Source organism: Pteropus vampyrus, unplaced genomic scaffold (genome assembly GCF_000151845.1).
Source record: "Pteropus vampyrus isolate Shadow unplaced genomic scaffold, Pvam_2.0 Scaffold285, whole genome shotgun sequence".
In the NCBI taxonomy this organism is placed as follows: Eukaryota; Metazoa; Chordata; class Mammalia; order Chiroptera; family Pteropodidae; genus Pteropus; species Pteropus vampyrus.
In genome coordinates, this window is record NW_011889066.1 from 1,804,822 (window position 1) to 1,822,178 (window position 17,357).

General features: G+C 49.4%; 2 protein-coding genes across 2 annotated transcripts in view; one reads left to right on the forward strand and one right to left on the reverse strand.

Moving 5' to 3' along the window:
* The first annotated feature begins 3,009 nt into the window (after window positions 1–3,009).
* CUNH3orf22 (chromosome unknown C3orf22 homolog) lies at window positions 3,010–7,264 on the forward strand. Its single transcript, XM_011376093.1, has 3 exons — window positions 3,010–3,098; window positions 4,929–5,060; window positions 7,120–7,264. The coding sequence occupies exons 1-3, from the start codon at window positions 3,010–3,012 to the stop codon at window positions 7,262–7,264; spliced, it is 366 nt and encodes a 121-aa protein (XP_011374395.1).
* Window positions 7,265–13,155: 5,891 nt separating this feature from the next.
* Window positions 13,156–17,357, reverse strand: part of CHST13 (carbohydrate sulfotransferase 13) — a 34,352-nt gene continuing 30,150 nt past the window's right edge. Inside the window, exon 3 of the mRNA XM_011376068.1 lies at window positions 13,156–14,001. Within this exon, the coding sequence (XP_011374370.1) occupies window positions 13,156–14,001 (846 nt within the window). The remainder of the gene's footprint in view (window positions 14,002–17,357) is intronic.

Sequence of the window (17,357 nt, forward strand, 5' to 3'; positions counted from 1 at the left end):
CCCACTAGCCAGTACTAGTATAAAGAGCTGCACCTTAAATACATCCCTTACCAGGTGAGCAAATAAGTGGAGAGCTCCCTCCTCCCCGTACCCTGCCACTCAGGGTCTGGAAGACTTCTTGGTGGGACCAAGGGGACAGGTCACAAGCAGGGATGCCAGCATTTCCGGGCCAGGGCTGAGTCCCACTGGGTTCCAGACTTCAAGAGAGCTAGTCTTCCAGAGTCAGAGACCAGGGCAGCCAAGAAGTGAGTGGGGTGTGCTTGGCTCACAGACATGATAGGCTCCCCGAGTGACTTTAGCCTTGGACTGGGGTGATCTGTGCCCAGTGAGGCTGCCCAGCCTCTGTCCAGGGCCCGGGCCAGTGTACCAGAGCACTTGGAGCAGGCAGCAACACAGTTGACCCCTCTACCCTGATTCAAGGCAGGGATGCCCTCTGCCCATAGTAGGGATTCCAAGCAGCCCTTGTAGCCCCTCTAAGGGGAGTTTAATGGCCCATTTTTCTATCTCTCCCTTCAGGAGACAAAATTGAATCCTCACCAGAGCAGCCTGGCCCGAGGTCTAGCAGCCTTCTGGGGACCCCAGAACCCCAGACTTGGGAAGGGGAACCTAGTTCACATGTGGCTTCTCTCCAGATTTCACTAAGTTCTTTATTATGCAGAGTTATAATGGAAACTCAGCTGCTGTGAATAGAAAAGGGACTCAAGGGCAGCCTCAGCCCGGGAAAAGGGAGAATGGGCCAGAGGCTGCTGGTCAGACAGGGTAAGATGATGCAGAGTGGTATGAGGGAGAGAAGCAAAGTGTGAGTGTGCATGTGTGTGTGTGTGCATGTGTGTGTGCATGTGTGTGTGCGCGTGCACATGTGTTTAGAGACACATAGGGTGGGGTGGGTGGAAGCTAATTAGCTTTCACCTTCTCAGCCTGTGTCCTAGCAAGTTTGAACATTTGTAGCCATTGCTGGGGGACAGGCCCAAGTTGGTTTGAGTTCTCCAGAAGCAGCTCCTGGGACGAGCCTGGAAATGCATATACTTTATTTGGGAGCTGCTCCCAGGAGGGGAGTGGGAGAGAGAAAGAAAGGAAAGGAGACATAGGTGTATTGTCACTGCAGTGCGCAACTCTGCCAAGTCCCGTGGTTCCTTAGGGTATGGAGCCATATGTGTTGCTGACCCAGTCAAGGATGAGGTGGCCAGACATTTATCTATAACCCGTCAGTTGTTGGTGAGTTGCTTCTAAGGATGCCAGCTACCAGGGACCTGCCCTGCCCTGTCTGTAGGCCTGGCACATTTCTGCAACTGGAGAGGTGCTTTCAGGCAGAGTTGCAGACATAGCTGCCAGGTGTAGAGATGGGTGTAGGGTGTGTGCGTGGGGGCACTGACAGCATCTGCACAAGTTGCAGCTGACACCAGGGCCTTGGCCAGCACCTGAGGCCTTCCCCTGGGGGACTTCTCACATGGGGAGTCAGCCCCCACCAGGGCTTCACCTGGCAGCTTGAGACCAAATGTGGAACCTGCCCTGCTGGCCAGTGGTTGGCATTGTCACAACAAGCTTTAAGGTCAATTGTTGATGACACAATGGCTGTTTAGACCACAGTAAAGATATATTAAGACAGCCATTGGCAGGCAAGGGTCAGGTGATTTGACGGCAAATGAAACGCCCATGGTCAGATCTGAACCCAGCTGTTCTCAATCCCAACTTAACTTTATATTCACAGGTATGATTTTAAAAAGACAGAATCACTCATCCACTGCTGGTGAATATGTAAAATGACACAGCCACTCTGAAATATCATTTGGCAGCTCCTTTGAAAACTAAAAATGAGTTTATCATACACCCCAGCCATTGCACTCTTAGGCATATATCCCAGAGAAACAGACTTATTTTCATGCAGAAATGTGTACATCAATATTCATAGCAGCTGTATTCATAATAGCCCCAAACTGAGAATTACCCAAATATCCTTCAGTAGGTGATAGTTAAACAAACTGTGTTATGTCCACACCATGGAATACTACTTAGCCCTGAAAAAGTAAATAACTGTTGATGCACACAACAACTGGGATGTTTCTCAAGGAAATTATGCTGAGAGAAAGAAGCCAGTCTCTTAAGAAGGCCTACTGTGTGATCCCCTCCATATAACTCTGGTATCACATCATTATAGAGATGAGAGCAGATTAGTGGTTGCCAGGGTTAAGGATGGGGTAGAGGGCACATGTGGCTGTGGAGGAGTAGCACGAGGGAGCCTCGCAGGGGCTGTTCAGTTGAGGATCATCTTGATTGTGTTGGTTACATGGAGCTGCACACATGATAAAATTTCATAGAGTTACACCCATACACTCATGTGTACACTATGCATATACACACATATACTTATGCGAACTATACACATACACACATATATACACACACATACTCTTACACACTATACATATACATTCATATACACACTATACATATATATACACACTCGCACTTGTACACATGCACACACTCACAACACACATACACACTCATACACATACATATACATACATACACTCATACAAACACACACTCATGACACATACACACGTGCATTCATATGCACACTATACACACACATACACACTCATACACACATACTCATATACTCACACACTATACACACATACATACACTATACACATATACATTTATACATACTATACACATACATAGGTACCTATATATACACACACACTCATACACACATGCCTGCACATACATTCACATGCATGAAAGTGTGCATAACTAGTGCAGTATGGTGAGGCTGGGGCACAAGGTGACTGGCTGGCATGACCCAGCCCTCACTTAGCCTGAGAGGCCTGCAGGGTTGCCCTCCCCTGTCTCCTCTGCAGATGAGGATGAGTGGGAGAGGAAGCCATGTGCCTGGTTCAAGTCTAGACTGGCTCCTCCCACCTCCTCCCCAGTTCTGAAGGGCTCCTCTCATCTTCTAGTCATGGCTGAAAAGTGCACCACAGCTAACGTCCTTCTGTGATGGACACGAGGGCCCCCAAGAAATACCCACAATATAAGAAGAACAGGACTAAGACACAGGAGGAATTTGCCAGGAAGTTTCCATACAGGTACAAGACCCCCTAGGCCCAAGAGCTAAGTCCTGCCTCCCCTCAGGTTACCCCAGTAATGCATTCTGGGGGTGTACAGGCTGGAGCTGGGAGGGGATATCTGGTCCACAGGGACTTTCCTGAACTGCTACGTGGTCTGTGACAGTCTGGGGTCCACCTTCTTCTCTTCCCATCCCAACCTTAGCTGAGAGCCTTTAGAAAGGTATCCTGAATCATCCCAGAGCCATGGCCAGCCGCTTCCTTCTGAGCTGGTGGCCCTCTCGCCTGAACCATTCATGAACACCTGCCCTGACTGCAGGTGTGATAGGATCAGGAAAGAGCTAGGGGAGTAGTTTGGGAAGACCTGGAGAATTCAGGAACCAGCAGAGACCCGCAAGAGTGAACAAGCCAGGGATGGAGTCCTACCATCAGCGTAGCTAGGAGGGTTCTGGGTAAAATGCAGCAGTCTTAGAGGATTCTGGGTGATTCTTGATTCCCAAAACTCAGCTCAGAGGGAGGGGAGCAGAAGCGGGGAGAAGGAAAGGCCCATGGACCAGTGAGAACTAATAACTGGGGGGGAGATCTGCTGGAGGCTGAGACACCTCACCACAGCCCTGGCTACTCAGAGAAAACTGAGCAATGTGGCTCCTAATTTAAAGCCAAATTTCCCCATCCATCAGAAGAGCCACACAGTGGAGGACATGCAGGAAACAGTGACAAAGTCCTGCCTCCAGAGGAACTACTACAGGTCAATATATAGGGGCTGGGCACAACTCGAAGAGGTACTTCACACAACAAGAAAAGCACACAGCCAAATAGAGGTGCCCACCTCAGTAGTCCTGGGGAAACACAAATGAAACCACACATACAAAATGGGCAAAGAGGGAACGTCAGGTGACGCCCAGGGCTCAGAGCCACATGGGTCCTATGCACTCTGCAGTAGGAAACACCCATCTCTTCTGGAACTCAGTTTGGCCTCTTGTGTCCTTGTAGTTGCCTTCTTGGTGGTTGTCCTCACCCCATCTCAGTGACAGGTGCTATGGGACCCAGGGGAGAGCCTAAGATGCAGGGTTATGCTGCTCACAGGCCACCACAGTGAGCATCCAATGAGCAGTCACCCCTCAAGGGAGGGCAGTGCAACCCGAGCAGCCTGTCTGGCTAAGCCTGTCTTTCTCGGGTGAGGTGTCTGCTTCTTGGAACCTTGGGCCAGCTCTGAACACTGAGCTCAGGTGAGGGCTCTGGAAGGAAGGAATGGCCTCTCACACTCTTCCTCTCTTTCCAGACTCAGATTCAGGTGTCCGCTCTACCCCTGCAGCCCCTGCAGCTCCTTCTGACTTGAACCTATTTCTCCTGCACCTTCACTCAGGAGCTGAGCTAGCAGAGGGAGTGTTCTCCAAGCTATGCACCTGTGGCAGGCCAGGCTAAATATCTGTCCTAATCTTGCACCTCCATTCTGTCACCAGGCCACAGATGCTGTGAGGCCCAATGAGGCAGATATGTACAGTAGTACAGATGCCTTGGGTTAGAACAAGGGGAGACTGAAACTGGGAGGCTGAGGACACCCTAAGATACCACTTGGCTGTATTGGCTGAGATATGGCTCTGGAGCCAGCTGCTGGCCCATATCCCAGCTCTACCCCTTCCTAGCTATGTGACCTGTTACTTGATCTTTCTGTGCCTTAGTTTCCTCATCCATAAAGTTTGTATAACATGGTTGTGAGTTGACGTATGTGTTAATGTTTGTGAAGAACTTGGGGCAGTGTCTAGCAAATAGGAAGTCCCAGAGGAGCAGGAGCTATGGCATGCGTCTGGTGGCTGCAGGCCACTTAAAGATGCCAAGAGCCTGTTGTAGGTTCTCTTGGCTGACGGAGCCCAACTCGGAGTCCCTGCAGCCCTGGGAGGTCACGAAGATGAACAGCTCATTGCGGGAGCAGCTGCCTCTGCAGAAGATGTTGGTGCCAACAAGATCCATCCCAGTCAGAGGGTAAGTCACAGGCCATAGATTCTGGCAGTCACCACCACCCACTGACCATGCTGCCTTGCTTTCCACCTTGGGTCTGCACAAACACTCATATCATCCTCTTGGCATGCTCCACGTCACAGTTGAAAACATTGAGGCCCAGAAAAGAAATACTAAAGTCCAATGGTCCCTCCCACAGCCAGGCAGCTTCCAGGTGAGGCTGCATAGGTCCTTCGGGCAGGACCAGGCCTCACCTGGGGTGGGCCTTGTCTACAGGTGGGGAATCAGGCCTATGGGGGTGGTAACTTAGTCTCCATCCTTCCACAGAGCAGAGGCAAAGCAGAAGGAGAGTCAGATAGTTTCTGGACTCCATTTAGCCTTCCCTGAGGGTGGAGGCACTGGCAGGGGACCCCACACTGAGCAGCCCTTGGCTGACCACGTGTACCTAAACATGCATACCCACATGCACCCCATGCACAGGGGACACAGATAAATGCTCAGGCATCCTCAGAAAGGCCCATACGTGCAAACACAAAGATGTTCAGACACACACACTCATCCTAGACTAGGACTCATGTTGGCTGTCACTCAGCTAGCACACCAGCTGTTATATACTAAAGGGCTTCCATAACCAGTTGAGAGAGAGCTTCCACCCCTACTTCCTTAGCCCCTTCCTCTGACTCCTCCAGTGAATAGAGTTGACACTGGGTATGGCAGGACTCAGGGCGAAGGGCCTGTTTGCTCTAACTAGCTATGCCCTTGACTCTACACACTGTATATCATCTCAGGGAGGTCACAAGATGCTTGCTCAGTCTCCTGAATGAACACTCAGAGAGGCACTATAAACACGCACATACATACACACACACACAAATGCTTACCCTCCTCAGATAGAAACACAGACGAACCCTCACACTAACCTTGGCCTTGGTCCTGGGTCCTAGAACCTCATTCGACAGCAGACTTTTGCTCTAAACCTCAACTGAAAGGGTAGAGCTGAGCAACTGAGACTGAGATCTGAATGCACAGCTGTCCCCGGGTCTCAGCTTCTACTTCTGCAGCCTGGGATCAGCTTCAGACAAGGGTCCTGTGCAGGCTCATCAGGCTGTGCCTCTGGCCCAGTTCTTCATGCTAGGGCGAGGGGAGATGTTAAGGCCTGTCTCTGGGGAATGGCCCTCCCTCACACCCTGGACTCTTGTCCCTTGTGGCACACCATGCAGCCCCAATACTGGGCTGGAGGGCAGGGTCCAGGAAGAGCTCTCTAGGATGGTGACAGGGAGCAGAGAGCAGAAGGACAGCGAATGTGTCTGATATCTGCCAGAGGCCATAGGCAGCACAAGGGCAGGCTGAGCTAATCAAATAGGACCCATCACGAGTAGGGAGCCTGCCTTTCCCTGGACCAAGAGGGGTGGGCAGGGCCTGTGGCCATGTGGGCCTCTGTCATTGGCAGCACCACAGTGGGGAGCAGGTGGGAGAGATGCCCACCCTCCCCCCATCCTCCAAACGCCTACCAGCCCTTCATTGGGGAATTGACCAGTGTGAAGGGATAGGGTTGCATGTCCAGATCCATGTTTAGCTGTGAGAGAAGACTGACTACGAAAAGGGTGGGTGCTCTGCAGGCCCAGGCTGAGTGGAGGGAGGGCAGTTTTATGTGGGAGACAGGGGAAAGGTGGTCGCATGTTGGAGCGGGGAGAGTGGTCCCATGTGGGAGGGGGAGGGCAGTCCCACATAGGAGGCAGAGAGAAGGCAGTCTCACTGTGGCAGGTGGTATAGTACAAGGTTGGTGTCCTTCCTGGAGGTGGTACCCTTACAGGTAGGCACTTGGATGACACCGGCTGAGTAGGTTGGCCTAGGGGACCACATCCCCAGTGAGGTATGGAACAGGGCATGAAAAGCACTGGAGGCTTGCTAGGTGACTGGCTTGACCGTCTAGGAGAATGACAACTAGGAGGGTGGCAGAGGAAGTATGCCGGGCTGTGGCAGGTCTGGGCTGGTAGCAGGGTCTTGGTTGTGGCCCTGGCTGACTTCTGTGGACCAACAGGGTTCCCAAAGGTCAACGTGGGGCTTTGTGTGGCTTCTCTAGGCTTGGCGCCCCAGATTTCACACCAGTGTCCAGCTTCCCCCTGCTGCCGCCGCCTCCACTGAGCAACCTGTGGGAACTCAAGCTACTGAGCCACCGCTTCCCTGGGGCCAAGCATCCATACTGCCCTCCCTGGCGCCAATGTTGACCACCCCTCCAGAGACCACTCCTAGAGCCCTGCTCTGTGAGGCCTCCCTCCCAGCCACCTTACCCTGGCACTTATAACAGAGGTGAACTGTAGTGAGTTGAACAGCCCTGAGGAGATATCCACCTCCTCAGAAATGATGCCAAGTGAATAAAATTTGCAGGTTCAAATCCCATTTCCACTTGGACTAATCACTGCCTTTCTGAGCCTCCATTTTCTCATCTATAAAATGGGATAATAATGTTTAGTCTTGCATGGTTGGTATGAGGATTAAAGAGAGTGTGAATGTCATTTCCAAGAATTTATCCCAAAGATATATTCAGACATGTAAGTAAAGATATATGGAAAACAATATTCACTCCACTTTAGAAAACAGCAAAAAAGTGAAAACTATTAAATATCCATTGATAGGGGACTTTTAAATTATACCACAGCTGCATCCTGAAAGACTAGGCATCCATTAAAATGAAGAAGAAGCTCTTTATATGCTGATCTGGAACAATCGACAAAGTCTATTGAGATATTTTTAACAATGTGTGCCCGATATGCTACCATCTTGTGTATATTAGAAAAAAATGCATGTGCATATATGTGTAGGTGTGCATGTGTGTATGTCTGTGTGCATGTGGATATGTGTATGCATGTGTGTAGATGTGCATATGTGTGTGTGCGTGCATGGATGTGTGGAACAGGTTACCTTTGGGTAGAAGACATGGGGGAGCTTGGGGACAGGCCTGAGGGAGGCATATATGAACTTAATATATGAACCTAATACCATACCGTTGGTGTATTACGAATTCTTTAAAGAGAAATAGCATGGACTAAAACAGGCATACTCATGGCCTGGTGAAAAATCAGTGCTGAAAAATCAGAGACTGGTATAACCCTTTTGGCATGTAGAATAACAACACTATGCCTGCTGAAGATGTAGGGTTTTCCTCTTTGTTCTATGATGACAGGGGCTAGAATTTTGTCTTGGAGTCTTTGGGAGGGTAAATAAAATCGGGGACACTAACTGTAGCCTTCTCTCTATAAGAGAGATGGTCATCACCTTGGGGACAATCAGGGTGGCCACACTTAGTGAGGTGGGCAAGTGGCCCTATTATTCTGAAAAGAAGGTGGAATTAGGTCATTTGAGGAGTAAGGATTGGCAGGGGGCTCTCCCCAGGTCCTAGAGAGGGACTGGACTGCAGTTCCCTGTCTGTAAGAGGCAGAATACAGTTCTGCTGTGTGTTCCTGGAGTGTCTGGGGTCTGGGGAAAGGGCATGACGGACTGTCCAGCAAAAGGCTCCAGGCCCCCTCCCTCCAGGTCTGAAGAGCCCAGGTGAAGAGCAGGCCCAGGGTACGGTGCAGGCCTTTCTGTAGGTGGAGTCCAGCTCCCGGCAGCTGTCTCCTAGGAAAGAGCAGAGACTCCTAATGTCCATTCCTCTTGAGGTGGAAGCCAGACTGATCTCCATTTGGACTGTGGAAGTCCCAAGGAGTTTTCCTCCAATGTTTAAAGCTATGTCATATTCCATATATGCAAAATACAGTAACATGTCTCTGTGATCCAGCATAATGATGAAGAGATGCATGTGACCGAACTTTACATCTGCCTGGGAGATCCTTCTCCACCTGTCCCCTTCCTCCCCCTAGCCCTAGTTAGCCATATCTCTCCCCTTCCCTTTTAAAAATAGTATCTCAAAACAATACATTGGGTTTTTTTAGTGATCAGATTTGTATCATACTACATGCAACTTTCTTTTCCACTCAACAGCAAGTTGCTAAGAGTCATATGATAGTGCATATAGCTGTTGTTCATTTAATCATTTAATTTTTACTATTTAATAATTTATGATTTGTCCATTCTCTTTCTACTAGACATTTGGTTGTTTCCACTTTTCGCTGTTGTAGGCAATGCTGCTCTGAGCATTCTTGCTCTGTTCCTGGGGCATGTTGTCCCCAGAGAGGAGTTGCTGGCCAGAGGGCTCCTGAATACCCACCGTTACCAGCTGGCACCACACTGGTTTCCTTAGCTGTCCCAATGCACATGGCCATGAGCAACTTATAGAGAGAAGCTCCTTTGGATCCACCTCCGAGCTACACTTTGCTATGGCCTGGTATTTAGAAAATGGAGCAGGACATGCAGGGCTCCTCCAGCATGTGTGGCAAAGCCAGCTGTTCCATAGGTAGAAAAAACTCATACTTATTCCCGAATCCAGAATCAAAAAATGTTCATGGTCATCAGTCAAATCCCCTTCAAATTTATTCTAAAGAAAGGACATGAAGGGAATAAGGAACTACCTGTCGGCTCTGCCATGTGTTGAGTCTTTGTATGTACATGATGTCCTCAAAAAGGGAAACAAACCTTCATGAAGCACATGTTGAGAAATTCCTCACAGAGAAATGGGCAATAACCTAAATGCGTGACAACAAAGAAATGGGTTAGCAGTATTCTCTATGCGAAATTATTCCATAAACATTAGACATGATCGTGGGGCCCATGTAGCAACATGGGGCATGTTGACCAAGCATTTAAGAGCTGCCATCCAGACTCTCGATTGTCCTCATGCCATGAGCACAGTTATAGCAAAACACAAATTAGCACATGGTTGAAACCTCCTAAGGAATGAGTGGTCAGGGGTCAACCCACCTTCTAGAAAAGTGAATTGCTCATGCTCATGAACCATGTGGAAGAAGGCCATGTCTTAGAGATGGGGGAGCAACAGGAGAAAAGGAGACTGCACTCCTAGTGGTTCTGTGGAGTGGCCGTCCCAGCATCTCTGACCACTTTTCTCTGTATAAGAGGGGATATTTAGTTGAAGTTGCCATTATTGAGCCTTTGTCACAGGCAGCCGCATCTTTATCCTAGTAAAAGAACTGTAGTATCATTGAAAAAGGCAGCACCCTGAGACCTGGACCCACTGACCTCTCGGAGTGTTGTTGGTAACACAATAATCTGAGCAGTTCTGGGCCATGCCTTTACCCAGAGGCCATCCAGCCAGTTGCTGAAACCAGCAAATGCAGCTGGCTGCAATTCTGAAAGTGAATGATGCATGAAGTACTAGGGATTTTATTTTAGCAAAATTTTAAACCATGGAACTATGTCTCCCAGGAAGCTACCTGGATGACAAAGCCAGAAAATAAACAGAAAAATAAAACAAGCAAACGAAAACAAACCAATACCATAACTACAAAAAATCTGGGAAACACTTTCCTGACAAAAAAAGCCAGAAAAAGCAAAAGATGCACTGAACCTTGTTTTAAACAAGTCTTTGTAACCCTATCCACTTCCATCCTGGGGAAGGTGCCAATCAGTACTACCCAGTTCTGAGAGACTGGAAAACCAGAAAATATAATTTTGAATAAGTTACAATGCCACGTGACCTTCAGTTCATGCTCTTAATCTCTTTTGGAACTGGTTTCAATAAAGAATCACTGGTCTGCAGGGGATGCCAATTAAGAGCCCACCTGGGTGCTCTCATGTCTTTTCCAGTTCTTCTTGTGAAACCCTGTCCTTCTCAGGTCATCTCATGACCCAGCCAGTATCACACCACTGGGCAGCAGGCAGTCAGTCCATGATCTGTGAGGACAGACATGTTCTGGTGCCAGGCAGAGGCGGGGAAAGCTCAGAGGATGGCCAGAGCAAAAGGAATTCCATAAGACCGAAGAGGTGAGAAGAGCAAGAGGTGCGTCCAGTGTGCACAGGCCTAGGGTGTGAGCTCTGCATTCATAGCAGTGTGGAGGTGCAGCTGTGTGACATAGAGTGCATGTAAACTCAGAGCTCACAGTGACATCCATGTGGGTGGGGCAATGGAGTACCTGCACCGAATGACAGAGTGTGAGTGCGTGTGACAAGTGTCAGCATGCAGGAGGCACTGAGGGGATGATAACCGATGGTGTGATGGCAAAGGGTGACTTCTGATTGTGATGCACCAGGGGGTGTGACATCTGGATTGGGGTTAACTTTCAGTCAAAAAGTCACATTGGAAGCTGCGTGAGTGCTGAATGACTTGGAACAAAGTTGTATGTCGTCAAAGCAGATATGTAACAACCGAGCATAAAGTGGCACGTAACAAACTTGGTGTGTGTGTAGCATCTGAGGGAGTGTGTGGGTAACAGGAGCTTGTAAGAAAGACCATGGCCCCTGGGTGTGCTCATAGGCCCAGCCCCTCCCTCTGTAAACATAGGTAGGCATTGTGGGGCTGTGGTCCAGCATGTCCTGGTAACTGTTCAGACAGTTTTCTGAGCCCCTCATGTGGGGTGAGGCTTCACAGAGAGCCCAGCAGCAGTTGGCCCATGTTGGGAGGACCCATGAACATAGTAGGGGAGCTCTGAGAGGGGTATCCTGAAGGCTTCAGACAGGCTCCTGAGAAGGAGGGATCTGAGTACAAGCCTGCGGAGGGAGAACATTGCAGTCAGGGGAACAGCATTAGCAAAAGCTGGAGCGTGAATGTGGCTGAGCTGCCAGTTACTGGCCAGTCGGTTCCCATCGGCTGGCACAGCATTCATGGGCACTCACCACAGAGTATGGAGGCACCACAGCTGGTTAGGGCTCATCCCGGACAAGCTGCCCTTTCTTGGCTGTATTCTCATTCCTGTTTTTTAAAACCTCAAGCATACCCTGCCTGTTCTTCCCAAAGTTCTGGCATTTTTATTTATCATCCAAAGAAACTGAGAAGGACACCATATATTCAACCAGTCACTAAGGGGGAATGCAGTCCCTCCTAAGGAAATCCCATGGCTGGCTATCTCCCCAGAGCTGGAAGGGTGGATCCTCATTGCTAAGCAGCCCAACACAGGCTGTAAACCACACACCCGTACATAGGTTGGGGGTGGCCCAAGACACAGGGCTTCACTGAGCTGGTTTGGGCTTTAATCTTTGGTCCAGGCAGAATGAAAGGTTAGATTTTCCCCATGTTGTCACTGTTTTCCCCCAACCCACAATTTGCCACTCCTAATATGGTGCACCCCTTACATACCCCACTCCCCCTGTAGCCCCTCACCCGTGTGAGCTACTGTGAAGGTAGGCCAGGCCCTCCATCTCTCTTATCTTCATAACTACCTGGCATTCTTAGGACATCTAGCAGCAGGGGAAACTGAAGCTCAGTGAAATGCCCCAAATCAGCCTTACCCACAGAGCAAATGGCAAATTGAAGTAGAGAAACTACAAAATGTCAGAAAGTAACAAAACACATTTATTTCAATAACGTGGCTCCCCAGCTCACCAAAGTCCTATAAAACCTGCCATCTTATTGCACCCTGGACTCTGTGGGCACACAGAAACCACCTAGTATCTAGCCAGACTGTGACCAAGGGTGGGGGCAGGGCAAGGCTAGCCACAGGAAAGGTGGCCCTGCTCCGTGACAGGCAGAGTGAAGGCAGCTCACAGCTGGCTCCTGAGCCATGCTCATGGACAAAAATGGCCCCAGCAGGAGTCCAGCATGGGAAGGCTTCTCTCCTCCCCCAGGGCTGTCCTTACCAGAGCAGGTGAGGTAGGGAGGGTACAGGAATGGGCTACAAGCCTCCTTGAGCCGGTATTCTGCTCCGCTGCACCATGGACAGCTTCGAGGACAGCCGACCAAACCAAAAAAGAAAAAGAAAAGTAAAAAAGGCCTCTTTGCAACCTAAAACACTATTATTCAGTCCTCGCCCATCCGGGGACCCTCAAAAAGCATCTGCCCACTAGGACAGTTAGAGGAAGCAAGCATCAAGTGACAAGCAGGATAGGAGGCAGGCACACGAGTGTACAGCACTTGAGGTGGGCTGTATGTACCCCAACCCGGCCAGGTGTGATGTAGGCCCAGTGCAGTGGTGGAGTCACCGGGGCCCATCAGAAAAACCCATTCTCGGGCTCTCCACGCTTGTGCTGGAAGCCTCCGCAGTGTACCAGGCTCTGAAACGGGACTTGCAGGCTAGTGCAGCCGCAGGTAGGAGGGGACGGAGTAGTTGAAGAGCAGAAAGTCCATCCTGTATAGGTTGAAGAGGCGCCGCTGGTAGAAGGGGCTGATGTCCTGGAAGAGGCGCGCGGCCTGGTCGTGCGTGGCAGCAGCCTTGGCCCGGGCCGGTGGCGAAGGGAAGCGCAGACCCGGCGCGCCCACCAGGCTCAGCACGAACGCCGCGTCTTCTGCCAGCGTCTCGAACTTGCCTACGATGTCATAGCGCAGGCCGCAAGGGTGGCAGAGCGCGTGGGCGCGCTCCCAGTGTTCGTTGAAGGGTTCGTTGCGGCGCGTACGCGGATCCAGCAGGTAGGCTAGGAACTCCGTGAAGCGCACGTCGTGGCCGCGGGCCAGCGATTCGGGGTGTGGGCGCGGACGCAGGCGCCGCACGATGCGCGTGCCATAGCGCCGCTGGAAGGCCGCACTGTAGGGCTGCGAAAACTTGTTGCTGTAGGCCGAGGCCAGGCGCTGGAAGGGCTCGCGCACGAACAGGAAGGCTAGATAGGAGCGCAGGCGCCGGTTGATCTCCGTGGGGCTGAAGTCAGCCAGAGAGGGCAGGCGGCCTGGAGCGTGCACCTCGTGCGCGGGAATGGCTCGCGGGTCCCCGCCGAAGCGGCCGCTCAATGCCAACAGCACACGCTTCCAGTTGGTGCAGGCCACCTTGGGCACGTAGCAATAGAGCAGGCCGTGCGCGTCGTCCACAAGCACATGTCGCAGGTCCTCCGGCCGCAGCAGGCGCCGCCGGCGTGTGTGGCGGCTGCAGGCGCGGTGCAGCAGATCACGCCTCTGCCGGTGCACTTCAGCCAGGGCGGAGAGCGGGCCCTGCGGGCGACAGGGGAATAGGTCAGGGCTGCTGCCCAGCGTGGAGCGGCCAGGGACGTGTGTGAGATAGGGCTCGGCAGCAGGCAGGGGACCTGGACTGAAACCCCAGCGCTGCCACCGATCGCTGTGTGATTTGTGGCCCAGGCGTCTGTCCTGGACCTGGATTTGGGGGATAATGAATCTAACTTAGCAGAGGCATGAGGAAGAATATGACTAGTCACTTGGGCACTCAGAACTGAAGAGGTCCTGTAACGATTAGGACAAAATCACAGTAAACCCGATAAAGAAGTATGACTTCAGAATGCTCACCGCGGGGTGCAACCTGAATATCTGTTTACTAAAAATAGTATAGTACATAAGAATAGTAGCTTTAACTACATATAAATAGAATTGAAAAATTCAGCCACTTGTAAGCTATTGGGATACTTTTTGTTCAATTAGCTAATTCTGTATTTATGAATTGGTATGTTCCTTTGAGTCTTGATTTTTTCACCCCCACCACCCAACAAATTCTAATCTCAGTGCTTGGTCAGGCAGGAAGCTTACACTCTTTGAGCCTGTCTCTCCTCTGTGAAATAATAACATCCAGCATTTATCTAGCACTTATTGTGCTATCCCCTTTACAACTCTATGAATTAGGTAATTTTAGGATACATGGGCCCAGCCCTCCCCACCCAACCCTATCCAGCCATACCTACATCCAGGCCAACACCTCCAGCAACCCTCCTACCTCCTCCAAGTCCTCTCTGCCCTAAACAGGGTCTCCACCTCTAAAACTAACCCTCCAATATCCCTGTCTTGCTTCTTGGTGGTTTTTGGTCTAAGAGTTATTAGGAGAAAGTGTTTTTAATTTCTCAAAATTGCATTAAAAGCCTTCAGAATATAATAAAAAAAACAAACAATAAATATTGGTGAGGATGTGGGAAAGTGGAATCTTCACTCATTGCTGGTGAGATATTAAACTCATACAGCTGTCGTTGAAAGCAGTTTGACAGCTCCTCAAAAAAGTAAACATGCTCCAGCAATTCCACTCCTTAGGTATATACCTTAGGTAACTAAAAAACGTAATTTACACAGAAACTTGCACTTAAATGTTCACAGCAACATTATTCATAATAGCCAGAGTGTTCACATCCCAAATGTCCATCAACTGATGAATGGATAAATCGTATGTAGTCTACCCATATAATGGAATATTATTCAGCCATAAAAAGGAATGAAATTCTGATGCATGCCAAAACATGGATGAACCTTGAAAAGATTATGCACATTAAATGAAAGAAGCCAGACACAAAAAACTGCATGTATGAGTCCATTTATATGAAATGTCCAGAATAGATCATAAAGACGGAAAGTAGATTAGTGGTTGCCATGGGCTGGGGTGGGGGGAGGGGGCTGGGGAATGTCTGCTAATGGGGACCGGGTTTCTTTTTGGAGTGATGAAAATGTTCTGAAACTAGACGGTGGTGATAGTTGTGTAGCCTTGTAAATATCCTAAAATCACTAAATTGTACACTTTAAAAAGAGTGAAATTTATAGTATATGAGTTATATCTGTTAAAATAAGAAGAGTTTAGAATGTTTCCATTTCAGAGTAGGCTAAAGCAATATCTGAAATGGTGGGACACTATATCCAGTGCCCATGTGAGAATATCTGACATTGGTGGGAGAGGGAAGTGTGAAAATATGTGTATGTGTGCATATATGCCTTTAAAAATATCTCACAGACATCAAAGATACTTAAGTGCAAAAAGTTAAAGTGAAGAACAAGACTTAATATGCCACACTTTGGGTTTTAAAAGGGTAGGGAAGGAAATCTAAAAATTTTTCAAAAAGGATGGGTTATGGAGAGTTTCTCTTTTAGATATATGCTGCAATTGTCACAGAATCAACAAGGCTGAGATTTGCTTCAGAATAATACGAGTCAGGGGGCGAGAGGTCAGGATGAAACAAGATTGGACAAGAGTTGATCATTATTCTGACTGGGTGATGGGAATATGGGCATTGGTTGTACTACATTCTCTTTACTTCTGCATATATTTGCATTTTTCAAAATAAAAAGTTAAAATAGAGAGATGACATATGTACCTGTAGGTGAGATTTTTAAAAAGTAACATAAACACATCATAGAGCATTAGATGCTACATGCATGCTTAGAACGTGTCTGGAAAGACATGCAGGGAACCGGTCACTTCCAGGGGTACCTGGGGGCCAGTGTGAGAAAGAGCTCTTCACTGTACATACACTCTTTGGGAGTGTCAAATGCCCTATTACGTGCTTACATTACTTTTTCAAAATCTCACTGTGCGGGGGACTGCCAGGTTCAGCCATAGCTGTAGAAGGCCTGAGGGCATTTCCACCCTCTGCGGTACTGTCTCACAGAATTGGCCTCAGGAGCGTAGCTCCATGCGGCTTCCATGAGAGGACTATATCCAGGGGCCCCACAGCCAAGGTCTGCTTTCAGCTTCCAGACAACCCAAGACATTTCTTGTGGCACAGAATGTTGGCCATCGACCCACCTGTCAGTCTCCCTCCTTCCTTGCCAGGAGACCCCAGCTGTGTTAGGCCATGTGCCTGGTCTTAGGGAGGAACCACTCACACCTTCATTAAAGTGATGGGTCCAGTGTTGGGCATGTAGTCTGGCTCTGGCCAAGAAAATGTAAGAGGAAGTCTGCTGAATAGCTCCCAAAAATGACTTTCCTTCAGGAGAAAAAGTGAGGGCTCCTGAAGAAAGAAAACTCTTTGTCCCACCCCACCACCTTTTGCTTAGGATGCTGTCCTATGAGAAGATGTCAGGGCCCTGGCAGTCATCTTGTAGCCATGAAGCAACAGTCTATGACAGAAGCCAACATCCACAGGATGTTGGTAGGCAGAGTGTTGCTACTGTCCATGGGGATGCCAGTCTCTGAGCATCTTGGGGACTACGCACTGACTGTCCTAATGGCTTAATGTAGACTCAGTTGGCTTTTCTCTTGTTTGAAGTCCCATGAATACCTACACAGTGAATGCTACCTCCATTTTACAGATGAGAACACTGAGGGTCAGAGGAAATGAGTTGTCTACAGCTCTCCAGTAGGGAAGCTGGGTCTCCAGCTCAGGTTCCTTGGGACTCAGAAGCCAGGGCTGTGCCTGATGGTTTGGGGCACATCCGGTAGTGACATTCATCTCTCCTAGGTTGGCTGGACTCAGCTGCCTGGTTCTTTAGCCTGACTCTAGTCCCTATGACCACTGTGATCTTCTCAGGGCCCTTAGCCTTCCTGTGACTTGGTTTCCTCAACTGTAAATAGGGATAACAACAGCCTCACCTTATAGGGTTGCTGTGAGGACTAGGTAAGTTCACAGAACTAGAGAGCTTGG

What these genes read in the sequence shown, in the direction of transcription:
- CUNH3orf22 (XM_011376093.1), top strand. Translation starts at nt 3,010, where the DNA reads ATGGACACGAGGGCCCCCAAGAAATACCCACAATATAAGAAGAACAGG. An exon ending in GCCAGGAAGTTTCCATACAG is followed by an intron (nt 3,099 to 4,928) that starts GTACAAGACCCC and finishes AGCCTGTTGTAG; the next exon opens with GTTCTCTTGGCTGACGGAGC. An exon ending in AGATCCATCCCAGTCAGAGG is followed by an intron (nt 5,061 to 7,119) that starts GTAAGTCACAGG and finishes TGGCTTCTCTAG; the next exon opens with GCTTGGCGCCCCAGATTTCA.